At 46.0% G+C, this 26,615-nt stretch overlaps 1 protein-coding gene across 3 annotated transcripts in view; it reads right to left on the bottom strand.

Moving 5' to 3' along the window:
• ASTN2 (astrotactin 2) overlaps positions 1-26,615 on the bottom strand; it is an 856,022-nt gene that overhangs the window by 643,208 nt on the left and 186,199 nt on the right. For all 3 annotated transcript variants that reach the window (XM_081282178.1, XM_081282176.1, XM_081282177.1), the window contains exon 3: positions 22,719-23,103. In XM_081282178.1, the coding sequence (XP_081138304.1) occupies positions 22,719-23,103 (385 nt within the window). The remainder of the gene's footprint in view (positions 1-22,718; positions 23,104-26,615) is intronic.

Genomic DNA, 26,615 nt, shown 5'->3' with positions numbered 1-26,615 from the left:
GAATCCTCTAAGATTCTCAAGCAGCACCTTTTGGACTCATCACGCCAACGTTCCACACCCTCTGATGTCTTCAAACCACTCCTGGATCGAAACTCCAGCTCCTCAGGGTCACCTCAAAGGCTCTCTGTGATCCCACCATCTCCAATCTCACCATCTAAAATGTTCCCTTTTTCAAACTCAACTCCATCCCCATGTCCCTTGCTGTTGGGACCTGCCTCAAAGCCATGGCAGGTATGGTCTCTAAAAGAGCAATGCCAAATGCCAAATTCCTTTCTCTCTCTCTCTCTCTCTCTCTCTCTCTCTCTCTCTCTCTCTCTCTCTCTCTCTTCACATGTCCTTTCCTCCACCACAGCACATGCATTCAAGTTTCTATAAAGGGTTCCTTTGATGAATGTCCAGTGCTCCCAGGAGAATGGATGCTCTATGAGGACAGGGACTTGTCTAGTTTGAGGATTGTTCTGTCCCTACATCTGGAATGTGCCTGACAGGGGCCAGGTACTCAAGAGTCTGTCAGTGAACCAAACAAAAAGAGGAAGGGCAAAGGGAAGTTAGTTGGTCTTATGATACTGACCCCTGGACACTGCTGTGGACAGGCCTGTGTGCTCAAACTTGACAGCCACCAAGGGCTTAGCCACAAGAGAAGACATGTCTCCAACATGAAGGGCCAGCGTAGACCAAAACCAGCAGCAATTTTCCCAACACCTCCCACTAACTGGCAGGCAGAGGAGGGACAAGCATGACCTGCAAGGAACAAAATCAAGGGACAATGTGTCGACATCACTGCTGGCAGGGTAGAATGAGGGCTCGGGGCTTGTCCAGCCTGGCACTAGAACCCTCACTCCCCAGATCTACTTAGCAAGGACACAGAAAAGGAGCAGGCTGGGGGTCCAAGCACCAGGCCACTGGCTCCCTGCATATGTAGGGCAGAGGGGTGGCCCCCTTTGGCTTCACAGGGCAGCCACAACCTGGGGATGTGACACAGTGTTGCAGCCAGGGTGCTCCTGAGCCCACCACCCACAGACAAGGCTGTGTCAGCAGGAGGCTGACCACTCAGGATTTGGACCAAGCTGCCTCCAGCCTCTCCCAGCTCCTTCTTCCTTCTCTTTTCCTCCTTTGTTTCCAAACAAGATAGAGGAGAGAGACCTGTCCTTAGTAACACAATGACTTATATTTGCACGGTCCCTTACTGTCTTCCTTGTACACAATAAACTCGTTGCTTATGTATTCAACCAATATGGATTGAGGATGTACGTGTGAAGAGACCTAAAATTCCAGGTCTCATGGAGCTTATGCTCTTCTTCAGGAGGGATAAGATTATGTGTGTATATAACATAGGTATATAAATCATATGTAAATACACATACTATGTCTCTGTATGTACATATTGTATATAAAATCCATACAAATTTTATATACACACATGTGTGTGTGTGTGTGTGTGTGTGTGTGTATGACCCAACTCATTGTCATTTCTGTCTCCCATATGGTAGAACATTCTCCAAGAGGTAAAATGAATCACTTTGGGTGAGCCGTTCTCCTTAACAGTAAACTTGTCATTTATAATAATAGGAAAGGAATCACCATTATTCTCTTCGGGTCCTAAAAGGAAACCCCTCTTCTTCCACTTCTCAGTGGTTTCCCCATCTTGCATTTCTCTCGGGTCTTGTATCCCCCCATACTGCCCTCAGTATAGGCAAGTGCACATGGGGACATCAGGGCACCTCTACTCTGCCTACAACCATCCAAGGGACAGAGGCATGGTTCTTCTGCCTCTCTCTCTCTCTCCCCACTCTCTCCTTCCTTCTCTTCCTTCCTTCCTTCTCTCTTTTTCCTTCTTTTCCCTCCCTCCCTCCCCACTCTTTCTTTCTTTCTCCTGCTTTTCAGTGCTGGGAAGGAACCCAGGGATTTGTGCCTGCTAAGCAGCACTCTGCCTCTGAGCCACACCCCCAGCCCTCTCTTCCTCACTCTTAGGTCCCCAAGCCCAGGTTTCCCTTCATGCCCCACTGCAGATCTGCCATTGACCTGAAGGTCTGTCGAAAAATCTGTGTTTAGGGACTTGTTTTACCCCTTGCCTTTGTTTTGCCATCTCTTTCCCTTAGACGTTCCCTTCTTTACCCTCCAGTTTAAGGATATACGATGGCAGACCTGGATTTTCCCTCAGAAAATACCAGGTCTTGTTAGCACCGGGGAAACTGAGGTCGAGGTCAAGGTGCCTAATTCAAATGGCAGATCTGCAGCAGAGCTTTCAATAAAACCCAGGGAGGTCCATGCCCTGATCAATACTGAGGTGCCCTCTCCTGGAACACACTCCCTCCGCTGTTCTCACTTGGATCCCAGCAGTAAGTGGTCTTCAACGGATCTTTAGCTCCTTGTCCTAATTCTAATCTAAGGTTAAGCTGCCAACTTAATGACCTTTCTGGGAAGAAAAATAACTGAGTGTGGGCTGGGGTTATAGCTCAGTTGGTAGAGTACTTGCCTTGCATGCACAAGGTCCTGGGTTCAATCCCTAACTCTAATAATAATAATAATGGAGTGTGGCACTACTTAGTTAACATTTTCAGGGGCTCCCCAGTGCCTTCTTGATGAAGGATCCAGTCTTCCTCTCCAGTCTGCCATTACTGTACGTGTCCCCTGTTTCAGTCACTCTTAACCTCTTAGTTCCTAGAATGTGCCAGTTTGTCTCTGTTGCCTCAGAGCCTTTGCATATCCCCTCATCCAGCCCCTGGGGGAAATGATGAACTTCTCATCTTCAGAACTCAGCTCTCACATCATTTTCAATGGGAAGTCTTCCCTGCCATTCTTGGCACATTCCAGTGCCATCTCCTGTGTGCTCCTGGGACACCTGTTTCTATCTTTATTCCAGCACCCTCATGGCAACAATGTATCGATTGTTTACTATGCACTAACCTGATTCTAACCTCTTACATGGAACATCTTATTTAACATTCACAGTAATAGATAAGCTGAGCGTGCTCTTATAACTGTTTCAGAGATGGGGAAACTAAAGCCCCGAGTAGCCACTTTGCCCCAGATCCGAGCTGGTAAATGTCAGAGCTGAGAGTCTACTTTGCCTGCACTATCAAACCCTTGTTCTGTGGCTATGACTGCACATTTACCTGACTCTGATACACAGCCACAAACTTGTCTAGGGTACAAATCCCCCCAGAGCCCTGTACTTACAGCTGGGACCTGGTTCACGGAGCATTCAGTTTGTAATTTACCATCGAATAAATGAGACCCTCCTGTTCTTTGCTTTGTTCCCCACAGCATGCTGCAGAGCAGGTGGGTCAGTAGCTAGGAGACAGGCATAGACTCTGGAGTCAGACACAAATCCCTGTCCTCCCTCTGCCACATCTTCGTTTTTGAAACAGTTGATCTCTCTGAGATCCTATTTGTCCTGGTCTGTAAAATGGGGCTTAGGATGACACCACCATAGCCTTAAAGAAAGGAATCCATGAAAAGTACACAGCCGAGTTTCTGAGCCCAGAGCGCAGGCTCTCAGTGTTTGCCATGAAGGCCATTACCCTTCTGCCTGTTCCTTCTCTTGCCAGTTCCTCCCTCTCCCTGCTCACCTTAATCAAGAGGAATTCCCTCTGCAAGACTCACCTGGGGTCTGTGGAGACTGAGAGGGGAGCATGATTGAGCTGGCCCACTGAGCCCAGAGCCCTCCTTCCCCCTCCAGGTTGCCACCTTCCAGCTGTGAAATGGAGTCCCTGCTTGGCTGGGCCCCAGAGCTGTCATGGGGCTGCCAATTTCACAGTTCACCAGGCTGCTGTTCCCCCCTGATTAATGGGGTGCCAGCAGCCATGGGTAGGGCCGTGACACCAGTCTCATGGGGCTCTCTCCCCTTTGCCCATACTTCCCAAGGAAGGGAGAGCAAGCCAGCCTCATGCATATTAATGTCAGGAGAGAAATGATTTTATACCGCATGTCTTCCAAAAAAATAAATAAGATTTCACCCAGGTCCTGTGCCTTTCCCTCAGTGAACTCAGCATGCTTCAGGGAAAACACACACACGCACAGAATAATGAGAAACTGAAAACACTTAAATACCATTGATCTGAGCAGGGCATCCTCACACCAAGAGTGACCCAAGAGAAACAGGCAATATTAAACCCTGGAGCTTGGACAGGGTTGTTTTGAAATTAATCCAGTTCTAACCTGCAACCCCTCGGGGATTAGAACAGATGGGTCCAAATGCAGCTGGGCACTTGAGGCCTGCCCCATCCAACCTTCTAAGTCACTGCTTTGGTTGATGCCATCCCAGTACTGGGCCATGGGGTGTGATTCATCCCTTAGAACACAATTGTTATTTCTTCACTGCAAAAGCAATTGGAGTCACCCACTATGGCATCCTCCCTACTGGGGCTAGAAGAAGTCTTCATCTCAGGTAGACTGAGCTCTTCAGCTCACTTACATAATCTCTGCAAAATGACTTCAGCTTTCTGTGCCTCAGCATTTCCACCTTTGTGAAATAACTCTCTGGCCCAGGCTCCTGTGTGTTTGAGCCCCACAGGGTTATCAAATGGGCTGAGCTTATCTTTGCAAAAGTCACTTCTTTTGTTCTTCACCTTCTGCTTTGGCTGGATATTGTGTGTCTTTCTGACTCCACCTTAAACCTTCCTCCTTCAGAAAGGCCTCCTTGAATGCTCCAGTAGAGGCCAAGTAACCCACTGAGAAGTCAGTATGATTCCCTCCCAGCTGCTCTGTATGAATGACCTTAGTAACTGTGTGCTGCCTTGGTTCTGGACTCCAGTCTCAGGCCCGATGCCCCCATCAGAGGTTCATGTCTCCCAGAGCAAGTGGCAGGCCAGCCATTACCACTGCTCTGTCTCAGCATTTGGTCAATGAGTGAATGAATGAACAAACTGATGAGTAGTTGTGAGAATTAAATAAAGCAGCATACAAAGCGCCTAATCTATTTGCAGAGGACTCTCAGCACACTAAAATAAGTAACATTAATTGAGCCTTTTCTTTGTAATAAGTACTCTTCAAAGCATTGTGACATGTATTAACTCATTTGTCTTCAACAGCTTGGGAATGCACCCTCTTATTTTCCCCATCTAGAGATGAGGACAGTGAGAGATGGGACGCAGACAGGGATGTTTATTAACTTGCTTACACTTGGGATAGTGAGCACCAGTAAATTTCAGGAGTGGACTGGGACAGCCTGGGTTCAGAGCCCATATTCCTAACTAACATCCTACAGAGGGACCTTATTCCATCACTTTGCCTGCCCATTTAATCTTTCATGGACTTAATTTTCTTCCTTGAAGCCTCCCTCCAACATGCAGTCTTTCTGATTCACCAGCCCCACCCATTTGCTTATGAAAATCCACACACCCCCCTTCCCCAAACCCATGCATGGACAATTGGGTTACAAAACGGAGAACTTGCTATCAGAAGATTCTGTGCCACCCTCTGGCTCCATTAAAGAGGGAGGCATCTTCACCTCTGAGGATGTGGGGAGACAGTACAGAAACTGCTTTTTCCTCCAAGGTCCTGCTGGGAGACTCCCAGACCTCAGGCCTAAACCTGGCACTCATGAGCAACCTTCTTTCTTAGATTTCATCTTCTTCCTGAGATACACAAGTCAAGAGCCTGCAGAGGGTGAGGCAGCAGGAAGGAGAAGGGCAGTTTGGGTCACAGGCAGGCTGAAGGCAGAGCTCACTGGAGTGAGTGCCCTCTCTGCATACCACCGCTTTGTCTTCCTGAAAGAGAGCCCAGGGTACAGCAGGCCTTTACTGCCAAGGACACAGCTGGAGCTTCACCGAGCCAAAGCAGGCAGCCTGTCTGTCGGCTGGGTGAGGCCGCTTCATGGGGTGATGAACAGCGCCAATCAGGCGTACTTAACATAATTATAATGAAGTGGATGCATCTGGTCTCTGAAGGCTTCATTCACCAGGGAAATCAGGAGGAAGTGATATCTCTCTCTGCCAACCTCCTTAGGACACTTATAGGAATAGTCCTGGAGCCAGGAGGCTATGGACATCGGCTGGAGACTGCCCTCTGCCACTAGCTAGTAGCTAGCTGGCTTCGAATACTCATTACTGAAGCCCTTTCACCCCTTGACATCCTTTCTGTACAAGGAAGTGTGAGTAGATAAGGGTTTACATGAGAGAAAGTCTTCCTCTCTTCTTCCCTGGGTTTCCCAATAACCTCTCTTACATACACACACCATTAGCCATGCCTGCCGGGCACATGGTACTGACTTGTGGCTCAGCTTCCGTTGATCTCAATCCACATGCAGATCAACAGTCCCAGGATTCTGGTAAAAGAGAAGGAAACTGAAGAGTGTAGGTTCAGACCTGCAAGGGTCCAAGCTGCTCACTATACAGGTGGGAAGGCATCTTTATGGCCCAGGAAAGGGATAAGATTTCTGCAAGATTATTGATATATATGGAGTGTGGCCCCTGCACCAGACTATTCATATATTATTGCATTTAATCCTGAAAACACCTGGAGAGTCTGACTCTATGATTAAGCCAGTTTTCCAGATGAAAAATCTAAGACTAACAGGTTAGTTAACTATCCAAACTCAAGGCACTATGCAGGACTGTGTTCACACCCACATCTGCCCCAGTCTACACCCATCATCCTACTCCTGACCATTCCTAGAAAGTCCTACCATTATGACTGTGCTTTGGTTTATAAACTAGTGGGTCTTTAAACATGTTGGTAAGCTGAAAGTTGGTAAAATTCCCCTTTTTATATGCACTAGTGGAGTGCTAGATATTGAAAGGAATCCTGTGGTGAATGCTTTTGTAAAATAAAGAGGCATTTAGGAAAAGAATCTGCCATTCTCTGATTTATCTCTTTGCTAAGCTGAGCCTTTCAGGAACCAGATTCTTCGGAAGCAAGGCACAGTGGCCCTGCTCTGAGCAGATGGACTCCTCACTGTTCTGGACAGGACAGGATGCTGTCATACCCACAGCCACCTGCTTTAGTAAAAAGGAGCTGCAGGTGCCTCATAATCCAGAGGATTCCTTGCAGGGTGCCCCAAGACTCCACTATCCAGGAAAAGCTCAGGGGATCTTGGCCAATGTCTGAACAGAGGTGGCTGCTTCAGATTAGCATGTGGGTGATGATATGTGAGGAACTTCCCATTAGGACAGTCAATATTAAATGACAAATTCTCTCATGGGGTGTTTGAATAGGAGACTTAAGAAAAGACTCAGACAGGCAGAGCTTGTCTCCCGAGGAACGGAGATGAGCCAAACGAAGAAGCTGTGAAGAAGCCAAGGACTCACCCAGGTGAGGAGGCAAAGAGAGATTCTTTTCAGACAGATTTGAAAGAAGCACAGAGAAAAAGAGACACATGCTAAATTCAGTAGAGCTACTTGAGACAGAAACAATGTGTCAATTCTTGTTGGATCTGAGCAAAGGCTTGTTCTCCATGAAGCCTGAGATTGTTTTGTAATCAGGCATGGTCCCACAGTTCTCCCACACACAGTAGGGCTAACAGAGTGTCAGTAAAATGTCAGCACTTCAAGGTCATGCAGACCTGCGTGTGAATCCTGCTTCTGACAGGTGTGTAATCCTGGGCGAGTTATCTACACTCCTTCTGCTCTGGTTTCCTCATTTGAAAAAGGAGGTAATAAGGGGTACCTACTCCGTCAGGATTTTTTCTTTCCTTCTTTCCTTCCTTCTTTCTTTCTTTCTTTCTTTCTTTCTTTCTTTCTTTCTTTCTTTCTTTCTTTCTTTCTATCTTTTTTAAGGATTTAGGGTGTCAGTATTTATTAAGTGCTGATCTCAGAGCTTGATCCATACAGAGGAACTAATATTACTCCAGTTGCAACTAAAAATAAACCCCCATTAGCTGAACTAAGTTACCAATTCTTTGAATCCTAAAAAAGCTGAATTAAGACACTTCAGGCCAGTCATTCATTGATTCACTTACTCATTCAATTCGTCCACTCACTCAATTATTTACTTGCTGTCTATTCTGTCCCAGGGAATGTTCTAAACAAGAAGCATAACATTGAGCAAAATAGATAGAATCCCTAAGGAGAGACAGATGACAGACACACATTTGTGGATAACGGGTCAAATTCTTGCAAAGACTAAGAAGGAAAAGAAAGAAGGGTTATGGAGAAGAGAGAGAGAGCAGTGTGTGTGTGTGTGTGTCAGAGAGAGAGAGGGGGGAAGAGATGCACACAGCGCACACATTCTGGAAACAAATTCCTATAGATAATGGGAAGATGATAATAAAGTGACAGTGCAGAGTAGCTGCCATCTACGCTGTGATATGCTGCAGTCTACCAAAAGCTTCACTTCCATAGTTGTTTGATATTTCCACATTCTTGTGAAACTGACATCTTCATTTTACTATTGTGATAACTAAGTCTTGGAGCAGGACTTCTCACCCCCACCATCTGCAGTGCTGCCCAGGGAAGAAGCTGCCTCTCTCTCCACTTCTGTGTCCTGTCTGCGAGGTTGACCCAAACAGCATGGTCCTGGCCACATAACCCAGATGCTATGGTCTTTAGAGTGCATTCCACACACGAGGAAGCATGTGAGTCTAAGGTTCCATAGTTTTAAAATGCAGAGAAGAAAAGGCACTCAAGAAAGGCCTGCCTTGGAAATGTCAAGGATCGACGATCTACAGGCTGCCCCTGTAAGAGCACCCACAGTTTTTCAGTTACATAGGAGCAAGTACCTGGGGTTGGGGGGTTATCTACTAGCATGTAGGTTGGTGGCCTCTCCAGCCATGCTGAGAGTGCAGAACTGCACTTGCCTAAGTGAGAAGCAGTAGGTGCCCTCTACCCCAGAGCCACAGAGCTGGCCCTCCAGGATCACCTGGCTTTCAAAAGACCAGCATCTTTTCCTGTCCTGCTCCATAGACAGTGGGGCAGAAGGGCCTGTCCACCAGACATCCTGACTTCTCAGAGAGGAGACTTCCACCTTCTGAGCAATGCCTTACAGAAGGAGAATAACACAAGAGGGTCCCAGGCCATAAAGAAGGGAAATAATGGCAGTGATACATCCAGGGAAGGGGGTGAGCAGACCTAGTTATGGAGAGCTGCTGTCCATCTGCCTCTTCTCTGGCAAGCAAACTAGTCCCTTCTAGTCAGGGTGATATCCATTCATTCACTCACTCATCCATTCATTCACTCATTCATGCATTTTAAATATATTTAATAGTCTCCTACAACCTGTCAGGATCAAGGCCCAGGATAGGAATAGAAAAAAGCACCAATTTAGGAGAACTATGGTTGAAATGTTAAGGTGACATGGCCTAGAAAGTTAGAAAAGTCTGTGTTAGAGCCACCACGACCTCTGTCCCCACACATCCAGGTTAACATACTGTGTAACCTTAGGTAAATATGTCCCTCTCTCTGGGCCTCAAAACTTTTTCCTCAAATATCCAAACACACAATGAACACTTTAGAAAAGAAAGAAAATAGGAAGGAAGGAAGGAAGGAAGGAAGGAAGGAAGGAAGGAAGGAAGGAAGGAAGGAAGGAAGGGAGGGAGGGAGGGAGGGAGGGAGGACAGACCATAAGAGCTTCCCCTTAATGATGCAAAGCACTGTGTCATTTTATATACCTGATCTCCTTAAAAATTACAAGACAATCCAGCAGGAAAAAAAAATGCGTTTTGGAGGAGAGGAGACAGTCTCATAGGCATTTGGATCTTGCTCCAGTTTCCACGTGTTGTGCATTGGACAGGTGAACCTGGACTTGCTGACTACTTTCTCCTCTGCTGCCAAATTTCTCAAAGGTCTCTGGGCCTCTGATCTGCAGAGACAGTTTCTGTCTAGCTAGAAACACAAAAACCAAGGAGTTGGAGAGAAGGGGGGGTAGAGTCCTTTCCTGCTGCCACTAGAGTGTTTCTGCCCCTTGTGCCAATGGGGAGTGGCAAGGTCCCCCTGTCCAGCAGGGCCTAGATCTCCTAAGCCCTCCGACTCCTGCATGCCACCGTGGAAGGCCGCTGTACCGCTTCCCACTGCTCAGACCCACCAGCCTTAAGGGCCATCTCAATTTCTCCCTGCTCTGAGACAAGTCCAGAGTTCAAGAGTTCTCAGGGGTCAGTTACGAAAGGGGACCTGTAGGTGCTCAGGATAAACCGGAGAGAGCAGCCCTTCCAAGGGAGGGTGCCACCACTCAGCTCCTGTCCATGCTGAAAGACACAGAAAGAAGCTTGGGGTTCCTGGATCTTCCAGTCATCAAGCAGAGGAGAAATGCAGATTTTGATGTGAGATTTTGTGATTTTTAAATATTGACCACTTAATTCAAATGTTTAAAATATGTCCCATGTGCAAACAAACAAAAACCCAACTAGACCCAAAGGCTGAATTCTACCCATGAGAATCCAGGGTGAAACCTCTATTCTCTGGTCTCTTCATTCTGGTCTCTCCCTTCCTGATACCAAGTCCATATTTAAATCCTTCCTTCTCATTTTGGCCCAAATTTCTTACCGTATTTGTAAAAAATCAATCAATTCTACCAACGGTCTTCACTCACTAAAAGTGAAAGTCAATGCCCTAGCCTCCCAGGCTCTATTAGTCCTTCTTTCCAGTGTCCTGTGACCCAATTTATTTTAGTGCTCTCTCTCTCTGATGCTGCTGCTTCCTAGTCCTTAAATGCTCAATACAATGATACCACAGTGCCTTTGCCCTTACTATCTCTCTGTCTCAAAGCTCTTTCCTCAAATATCCAAATGACTTACTTCTTCTGAACCATATTCCATGGTTCAGTCCTCAAATACCCTGCTCATCAGTATGACTTTTTTTTTTTTTTTTTGCAGACCCTAGGTCCTTTTTTTGTTTCATTTATCCCACTTTATAATAATCATCATTGAATATTGTATATTATTTCAACCTTGTTCATTTCTTTATAGTCTTTCTGCATTAGAAAGGTTGCACTATAGAAACAGATATGCATGTATTTTCTATTTGTGCTAAATAGTTCCCGAATGCTTTATCATCGGTGTGCTAAATAGTTTCCAACACACAGTAGGTGCTTTACTACTGTGTGTGGATTTAATGAATGAAGAAGTGTTTTCTTATTGAACAAGTGTGTATGGAGACACACTTGAAAAAGCAGGCTGAGCTAAATACATATCAAGAACTTTAAAACATTCAGACCATTTGACACCATAATTCCACTCCTGGGAATATACCCTGAGGATATAATACAGGATAGCAAAAAACAAATTTAAACCCAAATATGGTTTTTTGCTGTTGAATACAAAATAGCGAAGAAAAAAAAAATGTGCATCAATAAATAAAATATGAGGCAGTCATAAGACAGAATTTTAAACATATTGAAATACTTATAATATTAAATCAAAAAGCATGATAAAAACCAATTAACAGGTAAGAGAAAAGATGGGAAAATAATAAAAAGTTACTATGGTTGATAGGCATTCTGGGAAAAAATGTTAATGCTTTTCTTTATTTTTAAGTTTCCCACAGTGAGCATATGTAACTTGTATATTTAGAAAATATTAGGAAAAATCAGGACTGACCAGAATTGTGGGTTATGGTGTTCTTCCAATGCATTCCCCAGGTAGGGAGGCAGATGCTCCCTGGGAGGAGCCCTGAGGAGGAGCTGCCCTGGATTCTGACAGTCAGCCTCCCTGGGTGGTTCCCAGCCCTTTCAGGGGAGGCCAAGACAGGTACAAAGTCTCCTGACTGCTGGGAAATTGCTCCAGCTCTGATCAATCAGGGAACATTCTCTTCAGCCTCTGGCATTTATCAAACCTCCTTCACCCTCATCTGTCACTGTGCGGTGGGGCTGCCTTGCTGGGCACAGTCTAATCAAGTCAGCATGCCCCGAGGGTCCCCAGAGATAAAGAGGAGGGGGGGCTCAGAGGGAGCAGGGAGAAAAGGGAGCTGGGATGAAGGGAAGAGGATCCCCAAGGAGGAGGAGGGAAGAGCAAATGTTCAGAGAACACCCGTTTGTTTTGCTATCGTGGCAATTAATGCTGGGAAGTGACATTTTAAGGGGCTCTGGTGACAGCTTTGGTGACATTCCTGTTTGTGATTCCATGACAAATCTCTGTCTATATCTTATTTTAGTGAGCGTGGAGACAGCTTGGAGGACAGCTTCCTGAGATGCCAAGCTCCTATCTGTTTGAGGCAGTGCTTCTCTGTAGCCTGAGCCTAGGCGTTCAGACCCTGGGTCAAGGTCAGGAGGAGGAGCCAATGAAAAAAGGCAGAAAAGCCTCTGAGACAGGGTCTGGTCTCAGATGACCTTGTTCATCTGAGATTCACTGAAGCAAAAATGGACACCGTGCCATGCCACATGCAGTACTTTCTTTGCTCATCAGTTGGAGAAGAAAAAAGGAAAAACATGAAAGAAAAGAAAATTCAAATCTGAGAACCCTCCAGGCTGGTTCTTTCTAAGGACTCTATTTTGAAGCACATATCTTGCCTCCTTTCTTCCCTAATAAACCCTAAGAAGAAAATGGAATGGAAACAGATTATACTGCAATTTCACAATCTGAGAAATAGAAGGGATTACTTAAATTGTGTCTAATCTGCAATCCAGCTACTCCAGCCTTGATAAATGGCTACAAAGTTTGGTTTGCATATTTCTAAAGAGAAGGCGAGTAAGATCTTTAAGATTCCAGGGGGATGGGGAGAGCAGGATAGATGTAACAAGTTGTTTGCCAAATGAGAGGATACTTCAGGCATAAAATCAGTGTAGGAAAGAAAGAGAAAGGTGAATCTAACCTCTAATTGGGGACATAGGACAACTTCCCCATCAAATTCTGTGGGTCGTAGGTGAGTGACTCAATTTCCCCAAACATAAGCTAAGTTCCTTGTCTCCCCAAAGGCTTCACTGACACAGAGTTTGCATTGAAGAAGACATTCTATAAATGTTTACAGGGATATAAAATAAAGCCTCAAGTGCTTCTAAACTGTGAGCTCTAGGGGAAGACCAGTTATTATTTTGCTTTGCATATCTACATTAAACACATAATAGGTGCTTGTAAACATTGTTAAGTAAATGAATGGACTTATGAATGGATGAGTGAGCAGTGAGAGACAAAGGTATCCACAGAGAAGACACAGGGAGCAAATGCCAGCCTGTCTCTCTCAATGGATGGCCATTGACTGCGGAGATGGCTGATGAGGGAGACAGAGGGCACCGTCACCAGCCTGTGGGACGTTCTGCAATGCAGAACTCAGAAGGTGCTTGGAAGGAGGAGAGCAGCGGAGTGGCAGTTTAGCATATGAATGCCAGGCCACTGTGGTGTTGAGAAGTCATTTCCAATCTCCCCTTCTCTGTAGGCTGGGGATTCTCTTTCAGAACCATCTCACTGAACCAGCTTGATGATCTGGTTCCAGCACTTCCACCCATTCTTCGTCCTTCCGGTAGCCCCCAGGGTGACCCTGGCAGTGTGCCCTTTAGGGAAGGATGTGCCAGGCTCTCTGACAACCTCCACCAGGGCTGCAGGATAGCTGGGAAGAGGGTGTGTCTTCAGAATGGTGGTGCTGCCTACGCGGGGATCAGAGGACAAGGGACATTTTGGGGGGTAAGAATTGAATCCCTTAGATAAAAAGATAAAGGAGGCTACAAGTGTCCCTCAGGAGGGCACATTGAGCAGTTTCAAGGTAAAATGCAGAGATGACAGGACCAAGAGAGTTGGGGTTGGGGAAAAGTCACTGATGGGTTGGCCACGGGAATGGCAGGGTGAGACACAAAGCCCTGTCGAGGGCCCTGCCTGCCTCTGTCACCATGCCAGCTTCTTCTACCATTCCTTTACTCTGAGGCCTATCTTCTCCTTAAGATGTCCAGGCACGGAGCTCTGCCAGTGGCCAGGATCTGTCCCCACCATGGGTCTCCTAGCACTCTATTAACCTTTCTGAAGGGAAAGATTTAAGGCTCGGGTTATGTTCCACTCACATACTGTGAAATCAATCCAGTGGTTCACACCAGCCTCCGAAATGCAACAGAAAGATAATAGAAGACTTCAGAGCAGGCCACATGCAATAAGGAAACGTACTCTTGCTTAACTTCCTGTTGAGGCACTACAGATACATATATCTCACACACATGGGGGGGATACAGTGTAAAACATTCCTTATTTGTGGCTGCTGTTTTTCAACATTTTGGACAAACAACTCTAAAAGACCTAGCTGGCTGGCATCTATGCCCATGTCCTACCTTTCCTTCTCAATTGGCAGGATTGATGCATGTTGTGTTATCTCTGGACCATGCTTGGATCAGGATACTAGACAAAGCCAGGTGCCAATTGTGGCTCCATTACTCATAGCTATACACTTTGAGATAATTTCTAACTTTGGATGAGTACCTCTTCTTTATCAGATGTATGAGAGGGTTCTACAAATTATTAATTTGAAAATACTAAACAAGATATATCCAGGGCAAACAAAGAAAAGAAGTTCAGAGAGAAGTTACTAGCCAATGGAATGATGCTAAAACATCCCTCTATGTGCTCATCCATTACCCATTTCTCCTATGCAATGTATATTTATTAATGCCCATCAGGTGTCTCTATTATGTATGGAATAGAGACTCATTGGTTGATCTCATGGAAATCTCAGCCTAGTAATAAAATTAAATTATCTAATAAATAAATCCAAACAATAAAAAGCACAACTAAAGAAACACATAAGATAGTTGACAATAGACAAAAGAGAAGAATTCACATAGAGACAAGAGCTTTGTCTGAGGAGGTGACATTCAAGCTGAGATCAGAATGATGGGGAGTCAGCCATGCCATGACAGATTGGAAAAGGAAAGAGAGGGACTTCTCCAGGCAAAGTTAACTTGGGCATATGCAAAGGGCCTGTGGTGGAAGGAGCTTAGCAAATTCAAAGAACTGAGAGGAGGCCACTGTGGTTGGAGTGTAGAGAATAAGAGTCAAGAGTAAGAAGAGCTCTGGGATTGCTTTCAGCTTGGAGTGTTTTGACTACAGCCATTGTAACAGCAGCTGCTGAGTGGAGATGGATGAGGAGAAGAGGCGAGGAAGAGCAACACCCATTAGTACTGTGAGGATGAGGTGACATGTTAGTGGGGACACCAGCAAGACTGCTGTGGCTTGATGAGGAAAGGGGAGTGCGGGTTGAGAGCCTCTGTGTGAAGAAGCAGGAACACCAAGGTAAGGCCTTAAAGGAGGGGCTGACTAAGAAAGAGTTCTGAAAACTCAGAAAGCACTATACAAAGGTGACATTTACCTGACAGTCACAGAAGTGTCAGAAAGTGAGTTAAAAACAGCTTCTTGGTTTCTCACATCCTTGGGATCTACTGACACCCAACACAAGTTCCCTGCACTCTTGAGCACTACTCAACTGAGAAACTCGGAATTCCTGTGTAGCAGCTTAGTCGTGCAGAGAACGGATGTATTTTTTATTGCCAGGATCGTGGGTGAAGCAAGCCCGGGGGGGGGGGGGGCACTGGGCTTTAACTATCCCTGGAATTTTAAGAGCTCCGTGCCTTCCTAAGGGTCACGGTCCTCAGTGTGGAACAGCGCATTCCCACGGGGCTCTGCCCCTCACAGTAACAGCTCTCCTGTCTCAACCTGTTCAGCCACCTCCAGCTCTGTGACTTTATCTCCAGCTCTGTGACTTTATCTCCAGCTCTGTGACTTTGGGCACAGTACCAACCCCCTCTCTGTTTCTGTTTCCTCCTCTGAAGAGTGGAACCATATTAGTACATCTCTCATAGGTTTACTGTGAGGTGTCCATGAAATACTTCATGGGCAGTTCCAGAAGGGTAGTGACAGTGGCAGCAGCGGTAGTTCCCAGGCCAACCTCCCCATCCATCTTCTGCTCAGGGTTAATTACAATGGCTTAATGAGAGAATGTACAGGACGGCAGCAGGGCCCTTACTCATTCAGTGACTACCCCCCTTCCCCACCCGCTCAGTAAGTATCCCATTTATCTTGAGCTGTCCTGGACTGTGATCCTGAGCCCAGATAAGGTTCAACCTGCTGCTCCTATGTCAGAAAGACTGTGGCACCTTCCCCTCCATCCCTGTGGGCCACTGATGACATTGGATGCTATTTCTCTTTCCTTCCTCCATCCTTGGTCCTGAATGGAGTTAAGAGAGAAACCTTCCTTCTGCATCACTTCACCAAAAACAATCATTATTCACAGTACCAAGAAGGCTGATTTTTGACAGACAAAAGGAATTTGAACCAATGTTATTTTAAATTAAGATCTTTTTAAAAAGAGAAAACTGCACAAATGAATTAATAGCAACTATATGAATAAGACCAGAAAGGTCCTCAATACTGTATGTGTAGTGGACGTGATGGGGTATGGGCTACTGAGGTGCCTCTGTGCGGGGGAGGAATGTGTAGATTCCTTTGAGAGGGTAGGAATATATTTTAAAAATGAGTAAACATGGTAATACCCACCAACATCACACCTGGGTATCCCCCTTTGAGCCTTTATTGTGCTTTTAGAAACATATCTATCCTACAGAAATATTCTCATACAGGAACAATGTATCTAGCTAGCTACCTAGCTAGCTCTATGTGCAAAGATGCCCTGAACTTGTTTTAGGTGCAGAAAATTAAGATAATGGTCAACAACTAGGGATCGTAAAGTCAGCTTTGGTATGCTGGGTGGTTCACATTATGGGATCCTGCACAGCCACCAATGAAATAAGGTAGGTACGCATCGGTGATCAGGAAATGTACTGTTCAAACATTGTTTAGTAAAATATCAAAGAGGTGCAGATATATGTGGGTGAGATGATCTCATTAGGACATACCTGAAGGCAAACACATGTATACCATGTATATGTGTAATATACACACATGCTGGAAGAATGTAATTCAAACTTATCAAGGGTCAGTCTTTGGGTCCTAGCATGGAATGAGACAGACACAGGTAGAACTTTTAGTTGTTCCTTTGTATAACTCAGATTTCTTTTTTTTTTAAATTTCTCTTTCTTTCCCTCCTTTTTCCTTACTACTCTTTCTGCCTCCCATTATAAATAACATGCATTTCTTTCCTAATAATAAAACATTATTATAAAAACCCAACATCCATTCATCCATTTTTTATCCCATTCCTCGGTAAAATGACAAATCTGTTCTTTTAATTTCCTCATGCATCCATGCATACTACTCAGGGAAGAGAAACATAAATTTAAGGAGGGATAAAGAGAATTAGAATTAGCATGCACTGAGTTTCTGTGTTGTGTCAGACATAGTGCTGAGCACTCATGCATTTACACAGGTAAGTTCTCAGCAACTTGCTCAGGTGACATTCAAAACTCCTGAGAACTTCTAAGTTGCAGGCTCTAACGAGCCAGAAAAGATGCCAGCCATGGTGCTGAGTAGCATCTTAAAGCCACCCAGAGCCCAGGTAGTGGGAAGCTCAGGAGAGCCTTGGGGAGGCTCTGTCTGCAGTGCAGACAGCAGGAGGGAACAGGAGGGCTCAGGGCACTGAGTGAATTTCCATATTTAACAAAAGATGCGGCCATGATGGTATGTATCAGTTGAACGCCAGCCTTGCTCAGCACAATACCCTCCGGCGCTGGAACTCTAGGCAGTTGTCACTTTGTAATGAAACTTTCTCCCTCCAGTCTCCACTGTGTATCCTCTATTATCTGCAAGTCTGAGCTGAAAAGCAGGTTGATAGAACTCAAGCAGGATGAAGCGGCTTGAATCTCAAAGCAAATTCTAAGTATGAAATGTGCAGTGAGGTTGACCCTCGGTGATACAATTTCAAAGCGGTGGGATCATTTTTTTTTCCAATCATATTATGGTTTAGATGTGGTGTCCCCCAAAAGCTCACGTGTGAGTCAATGCTAGATGGTTTGGAGGAGAAAATATTGGCTTATAGCCTTAACCTAATCAGTGAATTAACCCCTGATGGGAATAACTGAGTGATAACTGGACATAGGTCGGGTGTGGCTAGAGGAAGTGGTTCATTGGGGCGTGGCTGTGGTGTATATATTTTGTATCTGGAGAGTGGATTCTCTCTTTCTCTCTTCTGATCACCATGTGAGCTTCTTCCTTCTGCCATACTCTCCTGCCATGTTGTTCCTGCCTCACCTGGATCCCCGTGGAACGAAGCTGCTATCTATGGAAGGAGACCTCAGAAACCAAGAGCCCCTAATAAACCTTTCCTCCTATATAGTCTTTTAGTCACAGCAGCGACAAAGCTGACTAAAACAATTCCAGATCATTTTTTTAATTATACATATTTATGGGTTACAGTGTGTTGGTTTGATACAGGTATCATACAGACATATATACATATACAATGTATAATGATAAATCATGGCGATTTACATTTCTGTCTTCTTACACATGTATTTCTTTGTGCTGGTGCTATGGTTTGGATCCAAATGTCCTCCACAGTTCATGTGTTGGAAGCATGGTACCTGTGCAGCAAGGTGCAGAGGTGGATCTCTTAGATAATGATTATATCATGTGACCTCTGACCTCATCAGTGGATTAATCATTGGACTGATACATTCATCAGTGGATTGATACATTGATGGCTGAATGAACTACTGGGAAGAGGGACCTGGGTGATAGAGGCTGGTCTCTTGGGGTGTGCCCCGGAAAGGCTTATCTTCCTCCAGCCCCTTCCTCTCCACTTCCTCTCCCCTTCCTCACCATGAGCTGAGCAGCTTTCTTCCACCACATTCTGTAGCCATGATGTTCTTCTGTGGAGTCAGCTGACCAGGGGCTGAACCTCTGAAACCGTGAGCCAAAATAAACCTTACCCCCACTAAGCTGTTCTTGTCAGGTATTTGGGTCCTAGTGATGAAAAGCTGACTAGCGCAGTTGGGAATCTTTGAGTTCTTCTTGTTCTTTATAAAACATATAATAAATTCTGGTGAACTACAGTCATCCTGCTGTGGGGTAGAACAATAGTCCCCATTGCTCCTATTTAATTGTATTTTGGTATTTATTTTATATGGTGGCCCAGAATCTGCTCACAATTTGCAGCTCTTGTGGCTATGCCCAGGCCACCCCATAAAGGAGAGAGCCTCAAGATTCCCTCTTGGGGGCCACCTGAGGAGACAAAGCACACACTTGACCTGAACAGTCACTGGAAGATCCCATGCTATGGGAGAGCCACTAGCAGCCACCCCGACAGGGCGACCAGTTTCCTATCTGGAGTCAAAAAGCCTGTGTCCTGCACTTCCGGGTTCCTCCTCGGCTGCTCTTACTGGAGCCCACTCAAAGGACTGTGGAAAGGATTGTTTGGGTGAGATGAAAACAGGGGAGATGAAGAGGCACAGACACAGAGTGGTTTAGAGAGTGGTTGAGGTCACAGAGCCTTGAACCAAGGAGTGGAATTCCAGTCTGAATTTGCTTCCCTGCGCTCCGCCTGGCTGCCTATTCTCCTGCACCCACCCCTCATTTCTCTTTTAATAACATCTGCTTGGACTTTCTCAATACTAGTGTTGAGAGAGAATGAGAGTCTGGCTTTGTCATTGTTCGAAAAGAGTTCTCCTTAAAGGAAACACAAGAGGAAGAGCCATCCTTACACCATCATGGGATAGCAGATACGAAAGTGGGCAGACTCCAGGGCATCCCATCAAGGAGAGGAGGCCGAGAGCCTCTTCCCCACTTCCCAGGAGCTAGTCTGCACATTCCTGGGATCCAGCACAATCCTGTCCTCTGTGCTGCCCTTGTCACAACCCCCATCATTGAGGTTACAGAGAGAGTTTGCTGGAAGCTGAAATGGAAAAGTTATTCTATTGAAGAAGCACAGGTCTGGGCCACACATGGTGGTGCCTGCCTCTAATCCCAGTGTCGCCGAAGACTAAACCAGGAGGATCACAAGTCTGAATGTAGCCTCGGCAACTTAGTGAGGCCTGCTTTTGAAATAAAAGATAAAAAGGGCTGAGGATGTGGCTCAGTGGTTATGTGCCTCATGGTTCAGTCCCTGGTATCCCCACCCCCGCCAAAAAAAAAAAGCACCAACCCCCAATGAAACTGGTCATCACCCTGATGCTGTACAGCCCATTCTGACCGTGCATGATAGACACCTGTCTAGAATAAACATTCTTCCTGGCCAGAAGTCTGGGCAGTGGCCCCATGGGTCTGGGTTCCTGGGTTAGCTCTGCCCCATCTTCACTGAATGGCATGGAGAGAGCTGTGGCCTCTCTTCAAGCTTTGGCTCCAATTTCCTAGCTTTCTCCCCACAGTGCGTTTCCCAGGAGCAGGGGTCACATATTACTCCTTGTGGGCAGAGGTTCTATTTCCTCATCTCTATCTCAGGTCTGCTCTGGTGTGTGGCACAGTGTAACCACTTTGGAGACTCATGGTATGAATGACAGGAACAGCACAGCATATGGAACCTTAGCTGTGTACTCCGTCCTCGACATGTGTTATCTCACTTAAGCTTCCTGACTGCAGTGCCAGGCAGAATATTAGTATCACACTTTTTAACGAGAGAAGAGGGTGACCTGCCCAAGGTCACAGAGCTGTGATGTTGACTGGGAAACTCCACCTCTGTACTGTTCTGTCTCCTTGGCTTTTCTGCCTTTTGAGTGCAGGCTCTATCATTTTCCTCCTCACTTGGGAAACTAAGGCAGGTAGTGGAGGAGGAAGGAGGGAGGGGAAAGGAGGACACTCAAACAAGAGAACCACTAGTGACTTGCTTCCCCCATCTGCCTCCTCATTCTGGAGTTCTGCTCTTCTCCATTTGAAGGTGGAGTGTGTGTGTGTGTGTGTATGTGGCGGGGGGATGGGAAAGAAGAAGGCATGAAAATTTGCCTGTTCTAGATGCATCTTGGTATCTTCCTTTGGTGGTAGTCAGTGATCCTTCCTGAGTTTTCATCTTCAACCCTTCTGCTTTCTTCCAAGTTCTGGTCATTGCTATTAATGTCCTTTGCTGACACTTTAGTTTCTAGCATCTCTAGACTCAGGACAGTAAGATTGCTTGAAACCTGGAGCTGAGCACTCTGGACCCTGACAGACGCTTGGGTTTTTCTTGATCGATTCTCTGATCAGTTCTTTCAATCATCCATCAACAGCTATTTTTACAGTGTCTACTACTAAATGTCAGTCACTGTGCTGGAAATTGCTGAAACAAAGATTGAGGATTGTGTATTTGCTCTGGAAGATCTCCAAAGGTAGTCTAGGAGGCAGAAAGAGAAACTGGCTATTATTGTATAGTGTGGTAAGTTCAAAGTCAATAGAAGCAGAACACCGACAGAAGCATCACTAGAAGCATAAGATCTGGCAGAGGGAGGTAAAGGTTCCCATGGCAGCTGGAATTTGAAGAGACACTGGACAGGATTGTTGTAACTGGATTAAGCAGAATCTCAGAAGTGCAACTGAGACTTAGGGCCTGTGGTCTACAGAAAGCATTCTTGGGAGTTTGGCACTACTATTTGGGTTAGGTATTTTTCATATATTTTGTATGAAATTTACATTAGGTATTCAGTGAGGAAAGTAGGGCTCAGGAGGTCGAATTCCCATTCTCCCAAGATCACATTGTAAGTAAAGGAGGCAGGATTTCAACCAGGGTCCATATGACTCCAAAATCTATGCTGTCGTCCACTGCAAGAGTCAACATCCTACCTGAATTTACTGGTTTCATAAACATCTCTGTTTTTATGCAGAGTGTCTACTACTAAATGTCAGTCACTGTGCTGGATATTGCTGAAACAATATCCCACACTGCTCCTATTTGCACATGCAGTCTCATGGAAAGACGAACTGAGAGAGAACCCTAGGAGCAAAAAGAAGAATGCAGAGTCCAGAGATCCAGGGCTGGGACCAAGCAAAGAGGGTGCCTCTAGGCTCACAAGAGAAGAGGATCAGTGTTTCAGTGGCATATCCAGGCCAAACCTTTAACTCATCACCATCACTAACTTCATAAAGATGATGAATAAACATTTTAAAAAGGCAACCTTTGCTTTGGTAGCATTTCTCTAAAAGAAAATATCCCGGCTCCACCTGTAAACAAGTTGGAGCCAGAGATGCTTATAAAAACAAATAAAAACACATCCTGTGCTTGTGCCCAAATGATCATCGGTCCCTTAACAGGACAAAAGAGATGGTTCTTTGCTACATGTTTCATAAAGAGTGAGCAGTGTTAGTCTTTACAAGGTCCAACAGGAGCCAGAAACAGCTGCACAAAACAAAGGAGACCTCAGGCTGCATCAGCAGGAGCTGATATCTGGCGAGAGGGAGGTCTAAGTCTGATTTTTGCTCAGCATCCAATGTTCCCACCTGGATGAGAAAAAAATGTCAGCTCAGGCCCTAGGCTCCTGGATCGGAAAACCGAGGCTTTCCATTTAGAGGATGGTGGCCAGGAGGAAATGTCGCAAAGCATTTCACATGAGACAGAAGAAGAAGCTGGGGATGCTCACTGACATTGATTTACAGAAGTTACACGGTGCCTTTTCTGTTGTCACAGTTTCCAAGAGCTTCCCTGGAGAAGGAAGATCAGATTCTCTTTCTTTATGGTCAGGCAGGATCAAGGACGTAGACTGCAAGTCCTATAGGGGAGGCCTTCCCATAGTGATGTCCAGAAACAGGATGAATAGTAAGGCTGTCAAGGGAGGTATCTAGAAACCCTGGGGAGTACTAGACTGCATGCTCTGTCATGTCACTCAAAACTTCCACTCCAGGAACAATGACATTCTTTTTTTCCCTTATTATTGAATGGACCAAAGAAGACAAAATGATAATCTAACAGAGGTGGATCATAAATCCCAAATGATGTATTCCAGAGGACACAACCTCTCTCCCCAAAACCCATCTCCTGAATCTCTTCCCCATCGCCAAAATGTCCCCTGAAGAATGGACTCACCTTTCTTCTCAAAGTCCACCTTTTCTTCGCCTGGCCGTCCCAAGCTGTCCAAGGTGTGGGTCACCTGGCTGCCAAACTCATCCTCCCGGGAGACGTGGTTGGCCCGCCGGGGCGGGTCCTCCTCCTCCTCATAGTCATAGTCATCCAGGATGGGGGTCTCCCGGATGGGCACTCCAATGACAGAATTGTGGGCCTGCAGCCGGGAGGAGCGGAAGCTCTCCCGGGCCTGGGGACCCAGGAGCACTGAGGGGATGTAGTGGATCTCATGAGTGGCTTCTGTGCTTGCGCTCTTCTGGGGGATGCGGCGGCGCTTCTGCCAGCGCCTCTGGGCATACAGGGCCACCGTGAACACCAGCAGCAGCAGCAGCAGTGCGATGAGGCCACCCTGGTGCAGGAAGGAAGAACAAGCAGATGGGTTAGGGCTCTTTGGGGATTTTCCCATCCTTCACCCTGGGTCTAGATCCTTGCGTTGGGTTCATAGAGCTAGAGAGACATTGCCTCCAAACCTGGCTTTTCACCACAAAACTGTGACCTTGGGCAACCTGCTTGACTCCTCGGAGCCTTGCTTTTCAAGGTATAATGGATAAATAAAAGTCTTTGCTCCTCTTGCTTCACTAGGTTGGCATGAGGAGGAAATGAGATGGAAAATGGCCATGTCAGAGCAATCCAGCTTCCTGAATGTTGGGAAATCAACACTGTGAGCCTGGACTCTGCCTCCCAACAGCCCAGTGACCCCAGGACAGTTGTCAATGCTCTCTCAGCCTTGTTTTACTATCTCTACAATGAGTTCACCGAGGGATTGAGAGACAGTAGCCACTCCTACATCCTGCTACAAATACAAGAGAGCATTATTCAGTCAAGCATAATTTCTACATAGTCTGTATTTTCTTCATCTTCAGAAACACTGGTCTTTGAATCTGATTCTCAAGAAGGGACCTGGGACAAAGTAGGTGCTCAATATGTATTTGCTGAATGATTGAGTAGATGGATGAATGGATTAAAGTGTACCTTTGGGGGCTTCCTTGAATCAGAAGCTTAAGGTAAACAAACTGAAGTTTATCTTTAACATATGCAACTCTTTAAATATTTGGGCCTGCATATTAGACATTAATTTGAAAAAAAGCTAATGTATGCATAGTCATATTTTTCATGATCCATAAGATTCATGAAGTAACCTGGTCTGTGAGTTCCTTCAGGGCAGGGATATTTCCAAGATAGGTCTGTATCAGGCACCTGCCAGGGGCTTGAAGTGAAAAGTCTGCCTTCTCCTGACCCCATACCTCCTCTGTACCAGAAGCATGTCTGTGGATGGGTTGGTCCTCCTTGGTTTTCTTTTGTTTCTACACATTATGTGGTGTTTCATGTTGGGAAGTTCGAGGTCCAATTTGTTGAGTCCTGGCTATAGTAATCCCTAGACTCAGGAAGGGGATACCTACTTATGTGCAAGAGGGGGCAAGGCTCTGAAATTCAGAGGGTGAGAAGCAGAGCTAGTCTTTATTTTGATGTGTTTATTTTGGTTTTTTTAACCTGAAGTCTTTGTACTTAGGATTCTGAGTGATCAGTTTGTTCTCTTGAACATGATTGGAGACAAAGACAATTCCTGATAACTACTTATACTGTATGTCACAAAAAAGTTACACGTTCACCCTGAATTCATTATCTTGCAGGTAAGGAGGTGACTGCTGTTGATTGATAGCAATTATGGCCAAGAAGAAGCCTATTCACTAAAATGGTCCAGCCATCCTCTGATTACCTAGATCCTGGGAAACTATTGTGCTCTTTTCGCAAGTGTTCACTAAGCTAGAATTTAGCACCTCTACTGAAGGTGGGGAGTGGGAGAGGGTAATAAGCTGAAAGGTGGTCAGGTAAGGTGGACAGCACTAGACTGGGGCCCCTTGACTATTTCAAGATCCCAAGGGATGTTTGAGTGTCAGAAATTGAAAGCCAATAATGCAAATTAAACAAAGGCAAGTATATGTATATATCTATGTGTATCTCTCTGTGTGTGTAATTTATCAAATATATGTAAAATGTTGCAGTCCAAAACTTCCTTGGAGAGGGAGGTGAGATGTGAGCCAAAGGCTGTGGGGTACTTATTAGTGCCCAGCACAGGGTAAACACGAGATGTAGGAAAAATTTTCAATCACTGTCCCCACGAGGTTGCTGTGCAGAACAAATCTGAAAACAGCTGAAGAATTCCTTACAAACTGAAGAGTGCTGTGCATAACAGAGGACCTCAAAAGAGCCATGTGGCTGCCTCTGTCCTACTGGGACATTTCACCCAAGGAAAGCAGATGGGTGGCTCAATAGCAAGAAAAGACTGCATTCAGGATCCACCTGCACGGGCCCTGGCTGTTGTTCTGACCCTTGTATCTTCACCAGCCTCCTTTGCCAGGGCAAGTAAATGGAAAAGCAGGAGCAATCCATCAGGGCTCAGCAGGCCAGGGTGCTCAGCCTCTGAGCATCCTGCAGGAGTGAACGCAGGCCCCCGTGATGCAGAAGATGCTGCAGAAAAGAAGGGTGCTCAGGAGGGAGGAAAGAACATAGGGAAAAGGATTTGAGTCTTCAGAAAGCAAGTGAAGAGAAGGCCAAAGCTCCAGGGGTGGCAAGCTGAGGATCTGCTGGCCTCAAGGACAACCTGATGCCAAATCCTATTCGGACTGTGCTCGCTCTAGGGATGCCCAAAACAAATAAGGCCAAAGAAATAGCTCAAAATCCCCGGAAACAAAAGTGCCAATCTGTTAGTTAGAATTTGTTTCTGTGAGACTGTAAGCTGCACAGGTGTGGGTGTGATTCATTTTCTCTTCTCCTTATGGAGCTGGGAATTTCACTAGGCTGTCAGGCAGGGATTGGGGAAGAGACAGAAGAGGGGAAGCGTGGCCCCTATCTTTTCTGGGGTCTTCCTTCTGCAATCTCCCTAAGCAAGATCAGCCTGCTCCTCTTAAATTACTGACAGTGAGTCTCAGATTCCCCAGGCAAAGGCCAGGCCAGGAGAAGTCAAGTACAGAGTGGTGCAGCAGGGAAACACGAGTCTGGGGCATGCAAGCCCCTGCCTCTCTGTTGCTCTCTTCCCTTTGACAAGTTACAATATGTTACCTCCTTGTGCTCTCTTTAATATGAGGCTGGTCTCAATGAGGGGAGCTATGCTAAGGACTGGAAAAGACAAGAGAAGCCCTGGATGAAGGGTTTGGCGCCACAAATATCAGCCCCACACCTTCAGCTTCCCTAGGCCTTTATTCCAAACTAAAATCTTTACTCCATCCCTAGGCTTAAACCTATTTCCTACCTCCCCAGGGCCCTCCAAGTCATGAGCAGACTCCCTGGCCCAGCACCTGAGGTCTCACGCTACCTGGATCCTTGCTTCCTCTTCTTGCCTCAGGTCCGCCTAAGTCTCACTTGTCCCTGTCACACCTTGAGGTATGACACACCGAGGGAAGAGCCTTCCCCAAAGTAGGATCCCCCATGGTCTCTGCTTACTGGTTGCTCTCTCAGTCTGGAATTTTCTCCTTTACTCCCTGTAGTGGGCTGAATGGTGGCACCCAAAAGTCATACCCTCCTGCAATCTCAGAAGGTCACCTTATTTGGAAACAGGGTCTCTGCAGATATAGTTATATTAGGCCATACAGGACTAGGCTGGGCTGTAAATCCAATGTCTGGTGGCATGATGATGGAGACAGACACTGGGGGGATACGTCTATAAGTCAAGGGATCATCGCAAGCTTCCCCTCAGAGCCACCAGAAGGAGCCAACTCTGGCTGACATATTGGTTTTGAACTACTGGCCCCTGAGCTGTGAGAGAATACATTTCCTTAGTCTCAAGCCACCCAGTGTGTGGCAATTAGTTATGGCTCCCCAGGAAGCTGACCTGCTCATCTCACCTGCCCTCCCCCCCAGCCC

This window comes from Spermophilus citellus (genome assembly GCF_964194105.1).
Source record: "Spermophilus citellus genome assembly, chromosome: 2".
Lineage (NCBI taxonomy): Eukaryota > Metazoa > Chordata > Mammalia > Rodentia > Sciuridae > Spermophilus > Spermophilus citellus.
This window is presented reverse-complemented; position numbering and strand designations above follow the sequence as displayed.